Source organism: Simochromis diagramma, unplaced genomic scaffold, assembly GCF_900408965.1.
Source record: "Simochromis diagramma unplaced genomic scaffold, fSimDia1.1 OVJJ01000261.1, whole genome shotgun sequence".
In the NCBI taxonomy this organism is placed as follows: Eukaryota; Metazoa; Chordata; class Actinopteri; order Cichliformes; family Cichlidae; genus Simochromis; species Simochromis diagramma.
Genome location: NW_024387206.1, coordinates 13,011 through 37,856, shown reverse-complemented (window position 1 = coordinate 37,856; position 24,846 = coordinate 13,011). Strand labels below are relative to the sequence as shown.

Below are 24,846 nucleotides of genomic sequence, written 5' to 3'. Positions count from 1 at the left end.
GTAATTTCAACATACCAAGGACATCTTGTCCTTATCAGCAATTCACTTACTGGAAACCAGATAAGCCATTTATCCCATACCTGACATCAGCAGTCAGGGTAAGCAGTCTCACAAAAGCTTTTGTCAACATTGTCAGCCTGGCGTTTGAAATTATACTGTTAAATTTACTGTAAATGTGTGTGTGTCCTGTATAATCTCTTTGGTCAGTCTACAAAAGTGCTCATATTTTTGGCGTGTTTGGCCTATTTAAAAGGAAAGCTAGCAAAAATGTTCAAAAACCTCTCAGTACTCAACTTCTGTTCTCATACATGCTCCATTAAATTCATATTTACATATGCCGAATACTCTTAGTTATTTACTGAGCTGTAGCCCTGACCTTGTTAACAGTCTTAACAATTTCAATAAGTTAACAATAAGTAGAAAAATAAAAGTCAAAGGTGGGATCAGAATAATTGTAAATTAAACTAATTAACTAGCTAACTAACTGTAAATTGAAAGTCAACAAGTAATACTCCATTACTACTCTACTCCACTGTATGCAACAAACTTTTTTAGATGGTAAGGAATAATGCTTTGTTCATTAATCAATATTTATTAATTTATTTGTTTTTTGCTAATCGATATAAAATGGAAACTTTAACACTGACACTCCTACTGTGTGCGAACCACGGTCTCAGGAGTCTTCAGTGCTCAAGAAACCCGGCTGATCAGCAGGTGTTGGTTTAATCAATTGTTTAACATAAGTTACTAAACAATGTACCCAGGTGTGAGGCGAGCATCATCATAACACTAAAACTTAACACTTAAGTTAACTTAACGAGCTCCCAGTTTCACTTTGTTGTTCAGGCCTCAGGTTTGAAGTAGTTTTTCCTTATGAAATCAGAAAGTAGTGGAGGTCAGTCCTTGATTCAGTGATGAGGACAGTGAGTACACATGCCCTCACAAGACAAGGCAAAGTCAAGTTGCTGACCTAGTATGAGTAATGGTCTTGTACTTCTAAAGACAATGAAAACATTCCAGTTACAATGTGACTCTTACAGATCACATCAGGGCTTCATTCCATGGTGTTAGTAAGGTATGAAGGTTATGAGTCTGTAGGTTCTCAGTCTGACTCACTGCAGCCCTGCTCATTCTTTACATTATCATCAGTGTCTGTCTGCCCAACTGTCTGACACCAGCTGATAAGAATGCCTTTCTAAATATTTAGCCTCTGTTTTCTATCATTATTATTACACTGAAATTCAATCCGATTCAATATAAATTGTATAGCGCCAAATCAAAAGTGCTCTGAAGGTGCTTTATATTGTAAGGTAGACCCTACAATGACACAATGATCTCCCTTGAGTTCATGCATGGGGTTAAAAAATGCCTCCAGATGTAGACACCACAGTTACTGATCAACACACATTTTATCTGCTTAATTCATTTTTCCTGTAAATGGTTAATTACAGTGAAATAAAGGACTCTCCATACAAATTTTTCCCTGCAGTTAATCCAAGCATACAGTGTCTGTGCGCTATGGTGGCCCTGAAAGTAAGCAGCAATTATTCCAATTTTCTTTTATGTGTTTTTGCATCTTTTTTCTCATTGCTGGTTTTTTCTTAAGTTGTACTCCATTTCACTGCTTGGGGCCACCATAATGTCATCTAAAAGGCAGCAATATAGAAGCAAGAGCTCACATTTATCATGGGTCAGACCAACCACATGTCTCGTATATGATAACCAGTTTGTTTCTTTCCGTTCAGTTTACTCACAAACTCTGTATTTTATTTCTCTGTCAGACTCCTGTTACGTTGCTCTTTGGTGTTTTGCTCAGTGAAGGCAGGCTGTGAGAATGAATCAGGAAGCAGGAAGCTGTGAAGGAGAGCTGGAGGTCAGAATTACATGTCAGGGTTTTGGTAGCTGGCAGTCAGTCCTGATCGCCTTCACTAAATCCCTGTCCAACAAAGCAGTATTGAGGCCTTATTGATTTAACTTGAGCTCCAGTCCTGAGTTTTATGTTTATGTGGGTGGTTCAGTTTTTTCTGGGATACATTGCCATGGTAACCTATGGTCAAAATAAGAGATCCGTATAAATGCCCAGGGACCAATCCAATTTGTAAAAAAATAGCATCACCTGGATTAGTGAGAGACAAGATCCCTCAGACCTCAGTGGGTGGATGGTGTCTAATGTTTTTAAAAGCATCAGAATTTTCTGTATTCACCCAAAAAACACCAGGAAAAATTATCAGTTCTTAGAAGCAACATAATACTCACAAATTTAAATTAAATTATTGTTTATACATATCAATATAGCTGACCTTTTATTAGGTTTGGTAGTAGACCAAGTCTGTGTGTGACTTGTGTTTTGTGTCGTACAGATAAGCTTTCATCTAATAGAATCGCAGGTTAGAACAATGTAGCTTTAACACTGAGATTTCCACAGTCAGCGTTTTTGGAAGAGCAATGGTGAATGCATGTCATTCTAAAAGTACCGTAGCAAAGTTTAAGGCTATCATTTATTCAATGTTATGTGCCAACTAAGCAAACAGCAGCTGCTGCTACTCCCTCAACAGTCGATTGTCCTGTTTATTCTGGTTCATCCTCCACGCAAACATCACACGACGCTCATTCTCGAGTTACTTAAAGTTTTGCGGGTGACAGTCTGTACTTCTGCGTGACAATGTATACATGTGTGGTCTGTTCATCAGGGATTCCCAAACACTGACACTGTCTGCATCACAAATGGGTAAATGGCATCGCCTCAAAAAAAGAGGACGTGGTTTAAATAAGTAAAGAAATGTTCAGGCCACAAATAACCACAACATAAACACTTGTTTGTTTAAAGCTCAGATGTTAATCAAAAGGAAGAAAAATCTAAATACAAATAAAAGTTTTTGTTTTTGAACTGTACATTTGAAATTATTGTTTTCCAGGGTGCAGCACCGTTGTTCTTTGAAGTCTCTCCCTCTTTCCTCCACCTTTAATCTTCTTGTGTTCTCCATTCGATCATCCAACTAAATAAATCATCAGAGAAGCAGAACGACGTCCTGCAGGACCCTGCGTGTGCGATGCGCGTAGCTTTGAGCCCCAGAAACAATCAACAGATGCTGAAAGATGCTGATCGTAGTGAGTTTCATGCAAACAACATGAGACACTCATTCTCCACTTAAAGCTTACCAGCTACACCTGTCTTATCTATGACCTATGACACCTTTCTCTGTAAGATCTTTAACAAAGTCTTAATAATAAAGTCCTTTAAAAAAAGTTTCAGTTTTTAATGAGCAATTATAGAGAAGCTATATCAGATTCCCTTATGAGAGAAATGAGTAATATAACATTGCTGCCTTCATCGGTCCATTACAGGGACATTATTGTAGATTATTTGAGTGCTTGGACTCGTGGGAGAACCCCAAGTTCGATTCCAGCTGCTGGAATCACTCGGCTGTAGTAGCTGTAGTAGGTTTTCTGAGCACACAGACTGTGATCAGATGACCTGCTGTGGATGGTTCTAAGGTTTACTGCTTTTTGTGGATTTAGCCATCATATTGTATAAGCACCTGTTACGTGAGAGATGCTTTCGAACCCCTGGTCATTGTCTAAACACCAAACACTGTCATTGGCCTCATTCAGGATGGTGATGAGTCTGCATACCGGCAGGAAGTTGAGCGGCTGGCACTCTGGTGCAGTCAGCACAATCTGGAGCTGAACACTCTTAAGACTGTAGAGATGACAGTGGACTTCAGGAGACATCCCTCAACTCTGCTCCCCCTCACCATATCAGACAGCCCTGTGTCAACTGTGAAGACCTTCAAGTTCCTGGGTACAACCATCTCCCAGGACCTGAAGTGGGAGACCAACATCAACTCCATCCTCAAAAAGACCCAGCAGAGGATGTACTTCCTGAGACAACTGGGGAAGTACAGTCTCCCACAGGAGCTGCTGATCCAGTTCTACACTGCGGTCATTGAGTCTGTCCTGTGCTCCTCCATCACAGTCTGGTATGGAGCAGCCACTAAACAGGACAGGAGCAGACTGCAGCGGACTGTACGGGCAGCAGAAAGGATCATCGGCGCCCCCCTGCCCTCCATCCAGGATCTGTACCTCTCAAGAACCAGGAAACGGGCAGGGAAAATCATCACAGACCCCTCACACCCTGCACACAGACTTTTTGATCTGCTGCCCTCTGGCAGACGGTACAGAAGCCTGCAGACCAGGACCACCCGACACAGGAACAGTTTCTTTCCCCTCGCCATCTCCCTTCTTAACAGTTGACCTGTCACACTGCTCCCACTGCCAGACTGCAACTGCACCTTATGTACATTTTGTAGTATTCATTCCACCTCATTCATTTCTGTATTTTATGTATATAAGTTTAGATTCGTTATTTATAGTTTGTTTACACAGCTTTGTGTATGTATGTGTAATGTGTATATATAGACAGCTGAAAATCACATTTTAAAATCTCTGCACTTATTGGCAGTTATTTAGTTTTGCACACTTACAGCAGAACTCTCTGCCTGGGAGGGATGTGAGATGGGCAAATGAACTGAATCATTTCTTCAACAGATTTGATTCAGCCATGAGGCAGTCACACTCCTCCTCTTTGGGCTGGCTCGCCAGCCCAACTTACACCAGGATTTGTCTCCAAACAAACAAACACGTTATGACACTTATCAACCCCAACACCTCCGTTGTTTTCCAATTTTCCCACAACCCAGCTGTTCTTTTAGCTTCAGACTCGAGTTTCAGCCTGTCCCGCTTCAGGCCTCTTTGCCACCTCCTCTTGGAGTGAAGAAACGCCCTCGGATTCTTCTTTCTTCGACTCGCCAGGTAGACTACTGAGCGAGCCAGCCACGTTGCAGAGGATTATTCTGCCTCCGCCACCCGTGTTGTGACTTGGAATACGCCTTTCCCTGAGGTCCCCTCTGCTCATTCACCTTGAGATCACAGGAAACAGAACTATTACTTCCCGAGCTTGGCACGCTCCCTCCATCCTTCCGGTTTTCATGTTCCAATGCTGCTGAAGGTTTGAGGCAGAGCAGGTTACTCCTCTCCATCCCCTGGAAGCTCAGTAGCACAGCTCTCAGTGCCAGTTCCGCTCACGTCACATCCACGCACTCCTCGAGACCTCATTGTTCTGGTGTCTACTCCTTTCTCTGCAAGAGACAGAAGCCAACCCCTCTCCCGCGCTGGCTCTCATAACCTAATGTTGTTAACTGTATGTATTCCAATCCTATGCTATGCCTATGTGTGTAAGCGTGCATGCATTTAACCCTCTGCACTTGAAGTCAATACCTCCAATATATCAATCAGATCTGTTAAATCAAACAGCTTATTTAAATCATCAGAGTAATAAAAGATTCAACAAAACAGACAAGTATCATGTTCAGGTTTTCTCCGATCATTAAATCACTATTGTTGCCGCAATTTGTTTTATTCACACTTGGGCAATGTTACTCCACTAGTTTATCACTCAGAGCCCCCTAATGGCCAGTTAGTGAGCTCTAGGTCAAACTGTCCCCAAATTAGTTATTTGTTATTATTACTTGTTTTATTGTTATTCTTTGTTTTCATGTCACTTGTCTGTTTTCTACTGCAAGCATTCTCACGCATTCTTAACAAAAGCAAAGCAAACATTAGCAGCACACTGACCGCAGTCAGCCATCCACATTCCAGAGGTGCTATAAAAACATTTCCTGTCAGAAGAAAACATTAAGAACTGTAACGCTGTAGAAAAGAAAATGTAAATGTTAACGCTGCGCAGTTACCTCTGTAAGCAACACATGACACAAAAATGGCATTTAAAAGTTCACTCATCCTCGAATATTTTGTCATCCTTCTACTCCTGTAAAAAGAAACACATAAATTCATCCACACATACACACACAGAATCCCCTCTGAGAGAAAGAGGGAGAGAAGAGAAAAGAGTTTGTAGAGAGGAAGTTTAGCAGGAGTTTCAGATTTAACAGGATGACAGTTTATAGAACTTATTTACACACACAGGTCATTTATATCCTATTTACACCCGGGCCCGTATAAACATAAACACACCGCATGCCAGAACCACCTATCTCGTTTATTTCTCTAGCGGTGTTCCTATACTTTAGACTGATTTAAAAGCATCTATAGCCCAGGCCGCGCCTTGCTGATCAATTACACGCGTCGGGAACGCCCTCGCCGGCCGCGGTCTAATTTCTAAATACTAATTAATTTATAACCGTTTCCCGCAGCTGGGAAGGAGCTCCACTTCTGGCGCTAGTATCAAACCCACGCCTTCAGCTTTACTTAAAGCTCACAGGCCAACAACGTTGAGTGGTCGCGGCCGGTCCCCGAACTGTTGATCAATTTAGCGCAGTAAGAAAGTGGTCTCCGTCGACCACTTTGGTTCTTCGGGGTGCTCGACCTCCCCCGGCAACCAACCGAGCAAATAGCCTAACCACGCGTCCGCGATCAGGAGTCGCCGCCACGGCGCTGAGCAGCTGCGCTCTTAGGGGACCCCGCCCCCAGTCCTAAACAATTTACTCAATATATTATAAGCATCACTGCGAGGTCTCCGCCTCCAGTTTAATTATCTGAGGCCCAAAACCGCGTTTTTGCTGATCGATTAAACCAAATTCCCTACACTACCGAGCGACTGGCTGGCATCCAGTCAACCCACCTGTTCTTTAAACACTTTAAACCGTATTGTCTTAACCACATATAACCTCTTAGCTCAAAATTCACTCCCACAATAAACAACAATTAATTTAGACAGACCAATATTCCTTATTTCAAAACTAATTACCCAAGATCACCACAGACAGAACAGAAGCCCCACTGAGTGAACATTTATTATAGCTTAATCTCCAATTTAGCACCTTTGGACATCCATCAACAGGTGGTGCTTACCTCTCATACTTCGGGGCCCATCACTCAGTCGGCCTCCTGGCTGTCCGTCCGACACCACTAGACCGTCAGCCAAGCTCCATTAGTCTCCCCCCAAACCGGTTTTCGGCACCAAAATGTCACGGTTCGAATTTGGGGAGAAGACAAACGACTGCATGGTCTCAGTAGATGTCAGAATAGGTGATTTTATTATACATATGTACATATGGGGAAGATGAGCAGCACAAGCCTCTAAGCGCTGATCTCCCCCGAACAACCACGTCACAAGGTTTTTATTACAATGATGACGTCAAGTCACATGATAAGTATCAGTCAGTTCCCAGAACTCAGAAAGTTCCCCTATATGGCCTCCAGATGTTTCCACTCAGTCCAGCACTCGGAGAAAACCAGTGTGTGTGTGGTGTGTATATCTATTGTAAGTGTGTGTGTGTGTGTCAAACAGGGACCATGTCCTGAGACGCCCTCACAGTTAGATATTACTGGAAATGATAACAGGGTGGGCCCACTCAAACAGTTCTCCCTACATGGACTTCAAATGCTACTTGTAGAGAAAAACAAGTGTGTATTACATTGTACATTTTGTGAAAGTGTATCTATCAGAAAAACTGTCCTCAGACGACCCTCCTATTATTACTAAGTGTGTATGTAAACGTGCATGTGTTATACAAGTGCGTGCATGTGGTTACAGGCCGGCGTACGTGCAGAACTGAACGCAGACAGGCCCGAATCCAACAGGACTGGTGTGATTGCAATGTGGTGCAACAACTTTAATCGTCTGTGTGCATTAATATTTTGCTCAGAGTAACATAGATGTGATTCAAAGATTATTCTGTCAACTGATTCAACAATGGTAAATGATTGATCAAGGATAACTGACTATAAGAACACAAAATAAAATATCTCCTGGTCACACTGTATATAGTATTTTATTCTATTCTGTACAGTTGTGTACTGTATTTATTCTTATTGTATTCTAATTTTTGCCTCATAACTTTTGCACTGTCCACTTCCTGCTGTGACAAAACAAATTTCCCACGTGTGGGACTAATAAAGGTTATCTTATCTTATCTTATCTTAATCACTGTGGTAGGCTGCCACTTATGAAACCCCTAAATGACATCACAGTCGGCTGGGAAAGAGGAAGGAGTCACACGACAGATTGGAATAAAAAGACATGACAACCTGTCTAAAAGATTCAGTTATAAGAAAACGACGGACAAGTTACTGGGTAGGTGAGATCTCTTTTTTTTCTGTCTTTAATGCATGTAGGTTTATGTAAAACTAGATAAGTTTACATAGTTTATCCAGTTTATCGAGTTTATTCTGATGTCAGTTTTCATAAGAAAAGGTCAAATTAGAAATGCAATACAGCACTGCTAGTCCCCAGCCTAGATAGAAAACGGACCTATTAATTGCACTTGTGTGAATACTATGCATTTATTTTTTACTGAAAGCGTTTAACTTGTAATAATCTTGTGATTATTATTATTATTTGCCAAATTCCTTTATTTAAAAAAGTTACATATGCTGAGAACAAACTAGCAGCACAGAGTTTTAAATAATTTCTGTCATGATCTCTTTTAAAACAAATCTGAGATCACACTATTTCAAAATGTTTTATAAGAGTTGAGAGGGAAAAGTGTTGTAATGAAGAGTTTATTTTTAATGTTTCACAGATGCAAACAAGACAGGATGAAACTCAGACAGAAACATCTGCACTGCTTTGATGCAGGAGACGCACCACTGAAGAAAAAGCTTAATGGACAGACTTCTGTACCAATAAACACACAATCTAACAGTCAGAGTGTTAATGGGAAGGAAAGCCTAGAAGAAATCAAACATACTGGTGTTATTACATATAATGCAATGATCCAGAACAAAGATCGGCGTCAGTCACTGAGAACAACACAACGAAGGACGGATTTAACACAAGCAACCTGTTCACCTGACATGAAGCCACAAAGCTGCTTTGAAGAGTTTACACCTATAATCACTGCTGATGAGTCTGATGATAAAACCTACCTGTTCCAGTGCTCCAGTGCAGGCCTGTACCAGTGCAGTGTGACCGGCCTGGTGTTTAACATGAAGGCAGAAGGAGACGTGGTTTACAGGACTGTCCCTTGGAACCAGAGGCTGCTGGCCCAACACCACAAGAAGCCTGCAGGACCCCTGTTCGACATCAAATGTCAGCAGCAGTCTGTGTGTCAGCTTCATCTCCCACACTGTGAGCTCATCTCCACAGGTGGAGGTCAGTTCTTGCAGGTCGCTCATGTGAAGGATGAAGGCATTGAGTTTATTACCCCTCATCAGATAACAGAAACTCATGTTGTTATAAACATCACAGGGTTTTCTGGTTTTGGTATTGTGAAGGATGAAGACTCTCCCCCTGAACCAGTCCAAGCTTTGGTTCTGCTCTTCTACAAACCTCCAGAAGAACTTAATCTCAGATCCTTCCTCAACGTATTGTTGTTGCCAAGGAACATTGTGATCCATGATGTTAAAAACCAGAGAAGGGAATTAGTTGGTGAAGAGATGTACATAGATGTACCCTCAAAATGTATTCTGTATCCAAAGCAGGTTTACACTCTGTCCACTGTTCCTGACGATGACCTGATTGTAGTTCAACCAAATGAGGCAGAGTTTGATGAGGAGCATAACTACTCCATCACAACCTTCCAGGTGATTTTAAAAACAATCATTACAGATATTAACCTGAGTGTGACACACAAGGGTAGCTCCAGCTGTATCTGGGAAAGAGAGGTTTGTCTTTTGCCCAACAGAGTTAGATCCATGACTGCTTCTCCAAATAAGAGGCTTTTAAATGTAAGGAGCTCATTCATTGATAGGATATCAGGACCTGTTCTCAGCAGTCTGATGGACAAACTCCTGGAGAAAGGGTTGATGGTTGATGGTGACAGGGAGGAAGCAGACGCAATGCAAACCAGGGGCGATAGAGCTCGTTTTGTTATCGACACTGTGAGAAGGAAAGGTGAACCTGCCAGTTCACAGATGATTGCGTTTCTGCGTGAGCTTGACGCCTTCCTCCACAGAAATCTTTTTTTGATTTGACGCATCTGGCAAATTTTGTTATGTTTGCCTAGATCTGATTGAGTCTTTCAGGCTTCAGCTACAAAATCAATAACCACGAGTGATCCAGTGTCGCCCATGCATCATTGTGTTGGAGGTTGATTTTAGTTTAATTTGTCCAAATAGGACTAATGCAGCTTTTTTTGATCTTTAAGCAAAGTTTAATCCTGACCTTTATCTTCAGACTGAAATCTGGTTTGTACCTTGTGGTGAATCCTCTTGGGGTTTTTTGTTTCTTTGTTTTGTGTTTTTGTTTGTTTATGATACGTACACATAGACCATTGTTGTGAGTGCGCACGCCAGGGGCTGACACATTAATACAGCCATATTTCACACATGACTGTGAAAGGCGGAAGAGGAAGTAGTTCCTTCCAATGCAGACAATCCGAATGATATAGTTTCTATCCACTGTGTTCCTGTTAATGATAAACTACAAATTTACCCCAAATTACTAAAATATCGATATTTTAATATGAGAATCGATTCTAGAACATAAATGACTGGTAATCGATATTTCAGGCATTTCAGAATTATGCTGCATTTTTCTGACTTTTTCTTTCAAGTCTCTCCATCTCTCCTCCACCTTTAACCTTCTTCCGTTACCCTATTTCATCAGCCAACTTAAGTTGTCATCGGAGGAGCAGGGAGACCTCCTATAAGACCCTGCAAACAATTAATAGGTGCTTAAAGAAGAGCATGGAGGAATCCTGAGAACTGCGTGGGGTTGTTCCTCTCATTTAATTCATAATGTTATTGATGGTTCATGCAAATCCACTGGTGAACAACACGAGACGGTTATTGTCACGTTACTTAAAGTTTTGCTGACAGTTGTGGTACTCTGTACATCTGCGCCACAATGCATGTGCGGTCTGTTCAAAACTAGTTAATGCCATCAATTCCAAAAAAAGAGGATGTGGTAAAGAAAAGCACGTTTCACAGACAACCACCCAAACCCCGATTTTAACCAGAGAAAAAAAAAAGTAAAAGTAAGGATTTGAACTGTACATTTGAGAAGCTATTTTAAAAACATTTAGACTATATTTGTAATTATTGCTCTCCGCTAATACTTTTAAATTCTCCATAATTATGCTTTGGGTAAAGCTTTAATTTGACTTGATTTCCCAGCTGCACTTGTCCAAGTTATGACTCCAACTTTGCTCTGTAAGGTTTGTTGAAAATAGTAAAGAATAATAATAAAGGCCTTCAGGGAAAAAGTTATTTTTAATCATCCATCTTTATCCCATGTACAAGTCAGTTATTGTGAAAAGTTTCTGTTTACGGTAAACTTAAACCTATGTTCCTACCATCGCCATCATCGCCAACAAGATGCGTTTTTGGAGTTTGACAGGTTTTTTTGTTCCATGAATAAGAACAAACAAAAAACAATAAAAGTTTTACAAACACTTTTATCATTTCGTTTGAGAAAATAACAGAAAATAAAGAAGCACAATATTAACATATATTTCCTCTTTTTTCACAGTGAAAATAAAAACAAAATTGTAATCACGGGACGTATGAATGAAACTGAAAGAAAAACCATGACGTCTGCTGTTACGTATAATCATATTGCTGGTGAAACGCATTCGTGTTCTCCACTTTTCGGATATTTCACTCAATTCATTGAAATTCTCATATAAACAATATAAATATTTCAGAAACTTTTACGTACACAGAAAGCTGCATCATGTTTGTGTTTACATAAAATATTATATGTCTTACATAAAACCGCTGAGTTATGAAACAGTTTAAGTGGTAAACAGCTCTTTGAGTAGACTTATGTTCTGATATTTTAGTATCAGATTCACTATCAGAAATGTGTGATGTAACATTGCTGCCTTTCTCGCTCCATTGCAGTGACATTATTTAAGCTCTGAGCTTAGACTCGTGGGGGAACTCTAAGTTCCAGTCTACCTGAGGGAATCACTCACTTTAAACTAAGTTGTGTACATTTTGAGCTCCAGCAGATTTTCTGTGCAGACAGATAGTAATCAGATTACTTGATGATGATTTCTAATTTTTTTCTGCTTTTTGCCATCTTTGTACATCACGTGGCAAATGGAAACAAGCGTTCATCTTGTCCAGTTTTCCTTTAAGTGAAGTATTTCATGTACTGGAACAGTTTCAGCCTCGGTAAGGGTGGACTTACTCCAGGCCTGGAATAAGGCCAATATATATATATATATATATATATATATATATATATATTGGCGTAATGGTCTATTTGATTCACCTTTTATTGTTTATTTTATTTATTTTTTTATTTTCACTTGCTAGATACGGGACAGACTTGAATGAGGAAAAGAAAAGGGAGAAAGGAAGAGGGGGGAAAAAACAGCGGACAAGAGGGATGGGGATAAAGGGCAAAAAACAAAAACCAACTAAATAAGCAGACAAAAATGCATATATCGATCACCTGGATCACCTGTTGAGAAAGAAAAAAGAAAACAAGCAGAAGAAAAGGAGACCAATAGAATAAACAACATCATGATGATATATGGGAATATAACAGTAAATACTAAATATTAAACATTATTGTGCAGTACGTAATATCAACAGCGCACAGTGTGCTTTGAGGTAGGAGCCAAAAAGGGTGTAGTTTGTGGGTGTGAGCACCCGTGTGTACACCTGTATTTTAAAAACCAAAAAACCTATACTTGTGATTCTTGCTCTCCACAAATATTTTTAAATTCTCCATAATTAAAATCAGATATCCTCTGGTCTTCTCTGAATAAACCTTGATTTGATTTCTCAGCTACACACATCCAAATTCAATCTTTAGGATTTTCTTCTGTTCATTTGAAGCCCAGTTGATGGACACGGTCCTGCTACATCATCTACATCACAAACTTTTTGTAATTTCTCGTTTTCGTTTAAAGAGGGAAAAAAATAATAAAAGACCAAAAACATTCATCAACATTTCAAATTATTTTTCCTCATTATATTTCAACATTTCAAAAATTATAGATTAGATTATAGATTAACAAAGAAGCAGAACAGAAACATCACATTTTAAAATGGAAGACTGACGATAAAAGCTACGTTTTTTAGGTGACTCATGATGAATGAAACAAATAAAAAGTGAAAATGTTGCGCTGTTGAGTAAAATCATGTTATTGATTAAAAGCTTTCTTGTTTTCCACTTTTCTGATTTTTTGCTTAATACACTTACATTCTCATTTAAAAAATAAAAAGGTTTTCAGAAACATTTACATACACAGGAAGCTGCGTCACGTTGTTACAAAGTCACGTTGTTACAAAGTCACATTGTTACAAAGTCACATTGTTACAAAGTCACGTTGTTGTAAACATCACAGGGTTCACTGCTTTTGGTAATGTCAGTGAGGAAGACTCTCTGACCCAGTCCGAGCGTTGGTTCTGCTCTTCTACAAACCTCCAGTTGATCCTGATCCCAGGTCTGTCCTCAGTGTGCTGTTGGTGCCGAGGACTGTAGTGATTCGTCATGTTAAGCACACCAGGAGGGAATTAATTGGTGAAGAGATGTACATAGACATACCCTTAAGATGTAGTCTGTTTCCAAAGCAGGTTAACACTCTGTCCACTGTTCCTGATTGTAGTTCAACCAAATGAAGCAGAGTTTCATGAGGAGCATCTCAACAGCTCAGTTGCATCATTCCAGATGATTTTCAACAGAGTCATTACAGATGTTAACCTGAGTCTGACACACCAGAGCAGCTCCAGCTGTGTCTGGAAAAGTGAGGTTTGTCTTTTGCCCAACAGAGTGAGAACATTGAGTCTCCCTCCAAATGAGAAGCTGTTAAATGTACGGAGCTCCATTATTAAAGGGATATCAGGACCTGTTCTCAGCAGTCTGATGGACAAACTGCTGGAGGAAAAAGTGATAACTGATGCTGAGAGGGAGGAAGCAAACGTAATGCCAAACAGAAGTGAAAGAGCTCGTTTTGTTATCCACACTGTGAGGAACAAAGGTGAACGTGCTACTTCACAGATGATTGAGTCTCTGTGTGAACTTGACTCCTTCTTCTGTGAGTACACTGGGCTGATTTGAGGCATTTGGTAAATTTTGCTGAATTTGTCTTCAGGCTTCACTTACAAACCTCAACATCGTAGTTTGATCGAAATAGGACTGCTCCAGCTCTTTTTGATCTTTAAGCAAAGTTGAATCCAGCCTTTTTCTCTAGACTGAAACTGGCTATTAATATTAATGTTACATGGCACAAACCCCGCTGGAACATGAGACCACTAACTGCACGACAAAACAAGACTAGACAGAGCTCTTTGTCAGCCAAAGTCGGGGAAAAGATTCCTTCACCTGAACTCGACCAACTTCAACTGATTCCTTCGCTAGAGCCCTTTTTATTGTCAGCAAGCAATCATTCATGAATATGCAATTACACATACACGTGACATTCTTGAACAACATCAGTGTCTGTATTCTGTGTGTGTTTCCAGCCATACTATACATAGACATACGACCTTTCAATGAACTTAAACTGTATGCAGAAAAGCAGAAGTAAGCGTCTTGCTAAACTATACAAAACAAACAAGAACTTGCAGTAGGTCATGTCTCAAAGAACATTCAAAGGTGTGAAAATGTGTGTGCACTTTGAGATAACGAACAAGACAGTCGGGTCTCTGCAGCTATAATGGAAATTATAACGTCGAGGCTGCTTCCTCTCATCTCATGGTACAGAAGTGAACACAGAATCTTATCAGACCTAATAAGGATAAGATTTTTATCAGCATACAAATGATTAAATATTTCTAAGCATAAATGACAACCTTAAATTATTAATTCTGACAGTAACAATTAAAATATAATAATAATATCTTTAGTTTAATCTGAGATTTTCTTTGACTGGATGTAGTGAGTAAAAAAATGCAAACACAAACCACATTTTATCTTCATAATTTGAAACAGCTTTTATCAGAATTGTTAATGTGAAATACAAGATTGCATAAAAAAACTTGCAACTTTAACCACACAACACTCAAGTCATCACTGCTCTCATATGCAGACTGGCCATTGTTTAGTTTCCACCACGAATGTCCATCTATGTGGCTCTTTCACTTTAGTGCCCAGTTTTGATTTTAACAGTCAGTTTCATTTCACTACAAACAAGGTTTCTGTTAATGACGTGACAGTTTCACAGTTTTGCACAACAAAAGGAATTTATTTATTATGGGGCACATTTCAAATGCAGTGCATGGTTAAACATTTCACGGACCTGACCTGACTTCACTGTTAATGTTTTTAAACGTTCACCATGACCATGGTTCAATAAATATTCACATTTACAAATTGAAAACACATGTTTGAAAATAAAAATATGAAGTTATCCTTGACATCGCTGCTGATGACTCTGATGATGAAACCTGCATGTTCCAGTGCTACTGTGCAGGTCTGTACCAGTGCAGTGTGACCGGCCTGGTGTTTGTCATGAAGGCAGAAGGAGACGTGGTTCACAGGACTGTCCCTTGGAACAGGAGGCTGCTGGCCCAACACCACAAGAATCCTGCAGGACCCCTGTTTGACATCAAATGTCAGCAGCAGTCTGTGTGTCAGCTTCATCTCCCACACTGTGAGCTCATCTCCACAGGTGGAGGTCACAAACAAACCCCAAGTTGTTGCTGCAGATGAATTTAGCGATTTGTCAAGTAAAACAGACCAGGACTGAATTAACTGGAAGAGAATTTACATGGATAGGACTGGACTGGAATCTGTCATAAATTACAGGATGGACCGTCACTCTTTTGATCCGGCAGTGCAGCCTAAGAGGCTGCTGCGCACCAGCCGTACAAGCATTGACACACCTCATTTTCAGTATTGACACTGGATTGCCCAATCAAACCTCTTAATGCGACCAGCCCCTCCCCTACCTTAGCTGTGCGCTCACGCAGCTTGTAAAAAAATATAGGGTGGAAGAAGTGAAGGAAAGATGCAGCTGAAAAACTGAGAGACAACCGTAAAAAGAAACTAAAAACAGATGCAGCAAAATGTGTAAAATTAGCCTATACTGGTCTTCACAATCCATAGCAAAAGTATTAACAACAAGGGGTATTGCATAGTTTTATACATGCAAATGAGCCTGCTTGTGATAAAAGTAAGTATAGCATTTCAGTAATATCAAGTTCCAACCCAAATAACTGATTTGCTGCCTGGAGCAGCAGGTAAGCCAGGTGTTGAAGCTGGGATAAAACATGCAAAACCACTATTAGCCATTGTCACGTGACTTGGGAGTTTTGAACCACACCTCGGAGCAGTCGTTCAAAACATCTGCACAGAAGCTCAACCAGTGTCAGCGTTGGGCATCTCATAACAAAAATTTGGATCATGTCATTACTTGAATGGACCTAGAAAAACTAAAGGTGATAAAGCTGTGTGAGGTCAGACTGTAGAGGGAGAGTGTTTGATTCACCGCAGTGTTTCTGCTCTGTGACGACAGTCGTGTTAACTGCAGAGATTTTATACACCGAAATGGAGACTAACATCAGAAGCTTGGACCCCACACAGCTGATTTTCTTAGTTTCATCACTAAAACTATTTAAAGTCACCTGAAAAAGATCTAACTGACCGCAGGTATCAGCGGGTAACTCACGTGACAAACAAAGACAACTGCTTATCTTATCTGGTTTACCTTTAACTGAAGTATTGCATCTACTGGAACACTTTCACTGAGTTTTTATTGGTGTCAGCAAGCTGAGTTATGGATTACAGGACGCAGTGTTAGAGGAATTGTACAGCACAGGCCAGTTATTCCAGACCAGGAATTTAAGTGCTTCCAGGAGTACACACAGGACACATTATTGCTGTCTTTCTCTATAAAGATATTTTAGGAGAAAATTATGCAATTATTCAAAAACATCGAGTCTGATGAACTTTGTATGGAGAGTTTTCAGACATTGTGTTGCTCTGAGGCGATTTGATAAAAATTTGTAACTTCCACAACAGTGACAGTGACATTTTCTGAAAGCCAGCAAAAATACCTACGTTTTCATGTATAATTTGAGGAGGTTGAGTGGAAATTGAGCGAGTAGCAAGAAGTTGTTCAGACATGAAGAGAAAATTGGCAAAGTTTCACTGTCCACTCTGAGTTAATTGCATAGCAACCATAACAACACATGTATTTTGTGAAAAATCACAATTTTGCAACTGAAAACTTAAAGAGGCATTACATGAAAACGGTAACAGATATGAAAAAGCTGAATCACACAGGAATAGCCCAATCATCTGAGAACGTTTTAAAGTTTGAATGGAGTTTCTAGGTGAAAGTATGAGCATGTAGTTAAGTTTCAAAGACAAGCAAGTTTTAGCAGAATTGTGGAAGTTTTCCATTAATTTCAATGGGACAAATTAAAGGAAAAAAGTGTAATATTTTAAAAAGTGTAATAGCTATAACTACCAAAAGATATAGCACCCATCTCCAAAAAGAGGTGTTACTGCACAGTAATGATGGAGGTGATCTTTGCCGTAGAGTGCCTGTAGTGCTTGTTTTGTAAGCCTAATGCTGCTTCTTGCCATTTTTCTCCAGACTCGTTACTTGAGAGGCGCCACATTTAACCCATGAGCTCTACATGTCATCTCAATGTTTAATTTCTCCATTTAGTTTCAGTGCCACAGTGCACGCTGATCATTAGAGATGTCTCTGATGGGAAACGTTACTTCAAGTTTATTTATTTAATCAGCATCCACACAATTAAAGCGGCTATAGCTGAGTTGGGGAATAATTATATTCATGCATTCATGCACAAATACAGAAAATGTATCTAAATTCACCTCTAAACATCGCTGTAAATAGACCAAGTGCTTTCGCTCTTGCCTAGCATTTTAAAATCCATCCATCCATTTTCTTCCGCTTATCCGGGGTCGCGGGGGCAGCAGCCCAGGCAGAGAAGCCCAGACCTCCCTCTCCCCAGCCACCTCCTCCAGCTTATCCTGAGGAACACCAAAGCGTTCCCAGGCCAGCCGAGAGATATAATCTCTCCAGCGTGTCCTGGGTCTGCCCCGGGGCCTCCTCCTGGTGGGACATGGCAGTCTTTCTCTGATATTTTAGGAGAAAATTATGCGATAATTCAAAAACATCAAGTCTGATGAACAAGTGTGGAGAGGTTGTGAGAGTCTCCAGTAATAAGTCTACAAAGGTGTACAAAATAACAACAACCACCACCATCATCGCCCAACATGATGCGTTTTTGAAGTTTGACAATTTTGCTTAATGAATTCAATTTTTTTTTAAAGTTTTACAAACACTTTTCTTTTATTTTCACAGTGAAAAAAAACAATCATGTGACTTATGAATGAAACTGAAGGAAAGACGATGTCGTCTGCTGTTACGTATAATCATATTGTTGGTGAAACGCTTTCATGTTCTCCACTTTTCTGACATTTCACTTAATTCATTTAAATTCTCATATAAAAAATGTAAAGATTTCAGAAAGTTTCACGTAAACACAAAGCTGCATCATGTTTCTGTTTACACAAAATATTATATGTCTTACATAAAACCGCTGAGTTATCAAACAGTTTACGTGGTAAACAGCTCTTTGAGAAGACTTATGTTCTGATATTTCAGTATCAGATTCACTATCAGAAATGTGTGATGTAACGTTGCTGCCTTTCTCGCTCCATTACAGTGACATTATTTAAGCTCTGAGCTTAGACTCGTGGGGGAACTCTAAGTTCCAGTCTACCTGAGGGAATCACTCACTTTAAACTAAGTCGTGTACATTTGTACATTTTGAGCTCCAGCAGATTTTCTGTGCAGACAGACTGATCGTTGTACATCATGTGACAAACAGAAACAACTGTTCATCTTGGCCAGTTTACCTTGAAGTGAAGTACTTCATGTACTGGAACAGTTTCACTGGTATCAGCAAGGGTGGACTTATTCCAGGCCAGGAATTTGACAGCAAAGGTGAAGACTCAATGTCAGGAGTGAGATATGAACCCACGCCTCCAGGGGAAACTGCGACCTGAAAGGAGCTCCTTAGACTGCTCGACCATCTTGACACAATTAGCCCACATCGAGCTGAAGAATTGTGCACAGCTGCTGATTTCAACTCAACATACCCGCTGAGTATATAGAAAATAAACAAAAATAAACAAACCTGTTATTAAAATCATCCATGGTGTAATGGTTAGCTCTCAGGATTCTGAATCTAGTGATCTGAGTTCAAATCTTGGTGGAACCTGATTTTTTTGGGAGGTCGGTGAAACCATCGTGCATGTCTTCTCTGCCACATTGAAATTGTGTTTTCAGTCACACCTGTATAAAATCAAGCAGCTAACTCTGACGTTCATGCAAATTTCTTTCAAAATGAAATTTCCACTCGTGTTCGCGAAAAGCACGAGGCATCGTCACGTGACTTAAGGTTATGCACGTCACAGTCTGTACATCTGCGTGACAATGTATAGACGTGTGGTTTGTTCACCAGCGAAACGGGTAAATGCCATCACTTTAAAAAAAAGAGGATGTGGTTTGAAGTCAAGAAATGAACTGTTTATGTCACAAACAACCACGAACTATGTGAAGTGATTGTTTAAACCTGGATTTTAAACAAAGAGAAGAACAATATAAATGCACTTAAAAGTAAGAGTTTGAACTGTACATTCGAGAATTAATTTTAAAAACATTTGGACTCTACTTGTGATTCCTGCTCTCCGCAAATATTTTTAAATTCTCCATAATTATGCTTTGAAAAAAGCTTTAATTTGACTTGATCTCCCAGCTGCTCCTGTCCAAGTTATGACTTCAGCCTTTCTCTGTAAGGTTTGTAAACAATAATAAAAATAATTTTGGAATGACATATATAAAGCTCTCAATACAGTTTTCTAACAACCATTAATAAAGGACCAACAGTGAGCCATTTTAGGAGTATTACCAAATGGTTTTGCGGGAAATGATAAAAAGTATCTCTTAAGAATCTTGTTTACAGCAGCACTAAAGTGTATCACCATTAAATGGCTGAATCTTGACCCACCTTCATATAATATGTGGATTGATAAAGTAAGAAAGATTTACCAGATGGAGGAAATAACATCTGCTCTGCGGATTCAGAGAGAATTGTTTACTGAGCGTTGGCGACCCATACATGCTTTACTGTTTCAATAATTTAGCTTAGGTCTGTTTCTTTGTGTTTATTTATGGCTATTAAGATTGTCACATGTTATTTAGTATTACATTAAGTTTTGGGTTTTTTTTCCCTTCTTCTTGTTTGTTTGTTTGTTTGTTTGTGTTTTGTTTTGTTTGGCTTCCTAGCATTGTTTGTGTTTCCCTATTGCAGTTTTTATTTTAATCTGTACTTCTGCATTGCTATTCCTGTAACTGTCCTACTTGCGAACATTGACAAGTACAAGTTGCAATGTTGTAAATTATAATAAAAACTGAGTTTAAAAAAAAAACTGGTTTTTCACTTAATACGCTTAAATTCTAATTCAAGCAATAAAAAGGTTTTCAGAAACATTTACATACACAGAGAGCTGCATCATGTCTCTATTTGCACAAAATATTATATCACTTAAATTAAACTCCTTAATTATCAAACACTTAAATGACTGAATGGTAAACAGCTCTTTGAGAAGTGATGTTGTGATATTTCAATATCAGATTCCCTTCAGAAGCCTTTAGAAATAATGTAACATCACTGGCTTCCTCGGTCCAGCGACATTATTTAAGGTCATTTACGACCTCGGACTCGTAGTCTGCCTGGAGAAATCACTCACTTTAGACTACGTGGTGTACATTTTGTACTGTGATCGCCAGCAGATTTTCTGTGCAGACTGTGATCAGATTACTTGCTGCTGCTGATGATTTGAAAGTTTGCTGTGGATTTAGACTTCTATATTCTACAGTATATAAAAAGCTGTTACATGAGCGCTGAGGGCTGCTTCAAACCATTGGTCAGTGGTCAAACACAGCCAGCTGAAATTCTGATTTTACAGCGGATCTTGTGGGCACTTGTGGGAAGTTGTTTTGCTAGAGCAAACTGAAAAACTCTCAAATGACACGACATTCAGGTGGGAAGGAGGAAGGACTCACATGATCCAGCCAATCCATCCATCATATAAAAAGACATCTGACAATCTGTTTGAAAGATTTGGGTTATGAGAACCCAATAGACAACTCACTGGGTAAGTCAGATCTTTGTTTTTCTTGGTTTTCTTGTCTGTCCTGCATGTAGGTTTAGGCAAAAATAAATAAATGAACAAAACACATAAAAAACAATACAATTTTCCTGTTTCCAATAAGAATATCCAGCAGAGACCAGAAATGAACTTCTTAACTCTTAATTGAGCTTAACAGAGTTCTTTCACTGAAACCGTTTAACTCTTCTGTTTATTATTATTATTATTGTTGTTGTTATTGTCATTGTTATTATTATTATTATTATTGTTGTTGTTGTTGTTGTTGTTATTGTTATTGTTATTATTATTATTATTATTATTATTATTATTATTATTGTTGTTGTTGTTGTTATTGTTGTTGTTGTTATTGTTATTATTATTATTATTGTTGTTGTTGTTGTTATTGTTATTATTATTGTTATTATTATTATTATTATTATTGTTGTTGTTGTTGTTATTGTTATTGTTATTATTATTATTATTATTGTTGTTGTTGTTATTGTTATTGTTATTATTATTATTATTATTATTATTATTATTGTTGTTGTTGTTGTTATTGTTATTGTTATTATTATTATTATTATTATTGTTGTTGTTGTTGTTATTGTTATTGTTATTATTATTATTATTATTATTATTATTATTGTTGTTGTTGTTGTTGTTATTGTTATTGTTGTTATTGTTATTGTTGTTATTATTATTATTGTTGTTGTTGTTATTGTTATTGTTGTTATTGTTATTGTTGTTATTATTGTTGTTGTTGTTGTTGTTGTCATTGTTATTATTATTGTTATTATTATTATTATTATTATTATTATTGTTGTTGTTGTTGTTGTTATTGTTATTATTATTATTATTGTTGTTGTTGTTGTTGTTGTTGTTGTTGTTATTGTTATTATTATTATTATTGTTGTTGTAATTGTCATTGTTATTATTATTGTTGTTATTATTATTATTATTATTGTTGTTGTTGTTGTTGTTATTGTTATTATTATTATTATTATTATTATTATTATTGTTGTTGTTGTTGTTATTGTTATTGTCATTATTATTATTATTATTGTTATTATTATTATTATTATTATTATTGTTGTTGTTGTTGTTGTTGTTGTTGTTGTTAATCATATATTTTGTTAAATTGCTGTGTGGTAGAGAGTGCTGCGACGGACCGAGTTCGATGGCGTTCCCTTGTCACCCGATGTGCCAATCGGCACGGGAGGATCCAAGTCTAAGTAAGAGAGTGTAGAGATTACTTTGTGTGATGATGAGGAAAATCTGGACCCAAAAGCAGATTTCTGAGGGAATTGTTCCAGATGGCTGATTTGCCCTCTTGCTTCCCATCTACAAACTGTCCCACTGCCATTGAATCCTCTATTTTATTTCTCTGCAGATTTCCATGAGCCGAGTGAAATATCCAACTCTGTGAATCGCTCTAAGGACTTGCCGTCACTGAGAACAACATTAAAGAAGGATTTAACACAAGCAGCAAGTTCACGTGACATGAAGCCAAAAAGCTGCTTTGAAGAGTTTACACCTAGCATCACTGCTGATGAGTCTGATGATGAAACCTACATGTTCCAGTGCTCCTGTCCAGGCCTGTACCAGTGCAGTGTGACCGGCCTGGTGTTTGTCATGAAGGCAGAAGGAGACGTGGTTTACAGGACTGTCCCTTGGAACAGGAGGCTGCTGGCCCAACACCACAAGAATCCTGCAGGACCCCTGTTTGACATCAAATGTCAGCAGCAGTCTGTGTGTCAGCTTCATCTCCCACACTGTGAGCTCATCTCCACAGGTGGAGGTCAGTTCTTGCAGGTCGCTCATGTGGATAAGCTTGAAGATATCGAGTTTATCACCCCTCTGCAGATAACAGAAACTCACGTTGTTATAAACATCACAGGGTTTTCTGGTTATGGTATTGTCAGAGATGACAACTCTCCCCCTGACCCAGTCCAAGCTTTGATTCTCCTCTTCTACAAACCCCCAGTTGATCCTCATCCCAGGTCTGTCCTCAGTGTGTTGTTGGTGCCGAGGAATGTAGTGATTCGTCATGTTAAGCGTACCAGGAGGGAATTAAATGGTGAAGAGATGTACATAGACATACCTTCGAGATGTAGTCTGTTTCCAAAGCAGGTTTACACTCTGTCCACTGCTCCTGATGATGACCTGATTGTAGTTCAACCAAATGAAGCAGAGTTTCATGGAGAGTATTTTAACAGCTCAGTTGCATCATTCCAGGTGATTTTCAACAGAGTCATTACAGATGTTAACCTGAGTCTGACACACCAGAGCAGCTCCAGCTGTGTCTGGAAAAGTGAGGTTTGTCTTTTGCCCAACAGAGTGAGAACATTGAGTCTCCCTCCAAATGAGAAGCTGTTAAATGTACGGAGCTCCATTATTAAAGGGATATCAGGACCTGTTCTCAGCAGTCTGATGGACAAACTGCTGGAGAAAAAAGTGATAACTGATGCTGAGATGGAGGAAGCAAACGTCATACAAAACAGAAGTGACAGAGCTCGCTTTGTTATCGACACTGTGAGGAACAAAGGTGAACGTGCTACTTCACAGATGACTGAGTCTCTGTGTGAACTTGACTCCTTCTTCTGTGAGTACGTTGGGCTGATTTGAGGCATCTGGTAAATTTTGCTGAATTTGTCTTCAGGCTTCACTTACAAACCTCAACATCTTAGTTTGATCGAAATAGGACTGCTCCAGCTCTTTTTGATCTTTAAGCAAAGTTGAATCCAGCCTTTTTCTCTAGACTGAAACTGGCTATTAATATTAATGTTATATGGCTGATTACAACAATTAACATATAATAATAATATCTTTAGTTTAAACTGAGATTTCCTTTGACTGGATGTAGTGAGTAAAAAAAGTGCAAACACAAACCACATTTTATCTTCATAATTTGAAACAACTTTTAACAGAATTGTTAATGTGAAATACAAGATTGTATAAAAAAGTTTCCAACAGTTAATCCATTATTTTAGTTTTTTTAACTCCCAAAATTAAAAGTAAATGTCTGCGCTTTAACCTCATATTAAACACATATTTGCAACTTTAATGTGTTTTAGCTAAAAAAAATAAACTAAAATTGTTATTGTGCAGTAATTTCCAGATGTATCTGTATATATTTGATCCATCTCTGTTGTGTATTTGTGGATATTTTTTTTTTAATGAGGCTACAACAAACAGCAGGAATTTGATCTTGTTGGCCCAAAATGATCTGATGTGATTGCTTATTGTTGTCAAGTCTTAAAATATTCTATATTTGCTAAAGATTTGTTCACTTTATGATTCAGTGTTCACCGTAAATTTGACTTGAATCCAACTTTTTTTGAGTACTAAATGCTATGTATTGTCTATCTGAATCAATCGCCCTGTAATTAAAAAGAAAGAATGAAAATAAATTACTTGTGCATGTAATGAAGTTTGTTTTGAGTTTCCTCACAATGACACTGAAGGCCTTCACACGCTCGACCCATGTGAACATTTCAGGTGTTAAAAATGTAACATGACGGTTCGTTATGTGGCTCTGAATCTCTCTGAACTATTAGAAACAGCAAGATGAAGATGGATAACTTTCTTAGCAGCACCTTTAATCTCCACACAACAAAAACAACACTTCCTGTGTGCAGCCCCCATGAGACTTCGCTAGCCAATCAGAAGCCAGGAAATCCTAGACTCAGGTAACTGCAGCATTCAGTACGTACTTATTACTGCTTTGAAAGTGCATGTGTAAACATTCGAATATGTAAAAATGTGAATATCAAAACATGTAACCATCA

At 38.8% G+C, this 24,846-nt stretch overlaps 2 protein-coding genes across 2 annotated transcripts; both read left to right on the top strand.

Moving 5' to 3' along the window:
- The first annotated feature begins 7,986 nt into the window (after positions 1–7,986).
- LOC120746007 (NACHT, LRR and PYD domains-containing protein 1b allele 3-like) lies at positions 7,987–11,155 on the top strand. Its single transcript, XM_040051229.1, has 2 exons — positions 7,987–8,095; positions 8,544–11,155. Exon 2 carries the CDS (start codon positions 8,560–8,562, stop codon positions 9,934–9,936), a length of 1,377 nt encoding a protein of 458 aa, XP_039907163.1. The 5' UTR covers positions 7,987–8,095; positions 8,544–8,559; the 3' UTR covers positions 9,937–11,155.
- Positions 11,156–20,890: 9,735 nt separating this feature from the next.
- Positions 20,891–24,484, top strand: LOC120746012 (NACHT, LRR and PYD domains-containing protein 1a-like). Its single transcript, XM_040051234.1, has 3 exons — positions 20,891–21,064; positions 22,211–22,290; positions 22,449–24,484. Exons 2-3 carry the CDS (start codon positions 22,236–22,238, stop codon positions 23,681–23,683), a joined length of 1,290 nt encoding a protein of 429 aa, XP_039907168.1. The 5' UTR covers positions 20,891–21,064; positions 22,211–22,235; the 3' UTR covers positions 23,684–24,484.
- The last annotated feature ends 362 nt before the right edge of the window (positions 24,485–24,846 follow it).

Excerpts from the sequence above, each read along its gene's own strand:
- LOC120746007 (XM_040051229.1), top strand. The coding sequence starts at position 8,560 with ATGAAACTCAGACAGAAACATCTGCACTGCTTTGATGCAGGAGACGCA.
- LOC120746012 (XM_040051234.1), top strand. The coding sequence starts at position 22,236 with ATGGCGTTCCCTTGTCACCCGATGTGCCAATCGGCACGGGAGGATCCA. Across the intron at positions 22,291-22,448 it reads ACGGGAGGATCCAAGTCTAA|ATTTCCATGAGCCGAGTGAA; the intron begins GTAAGAGAGTGT and ends ATTTCTCTGCAG.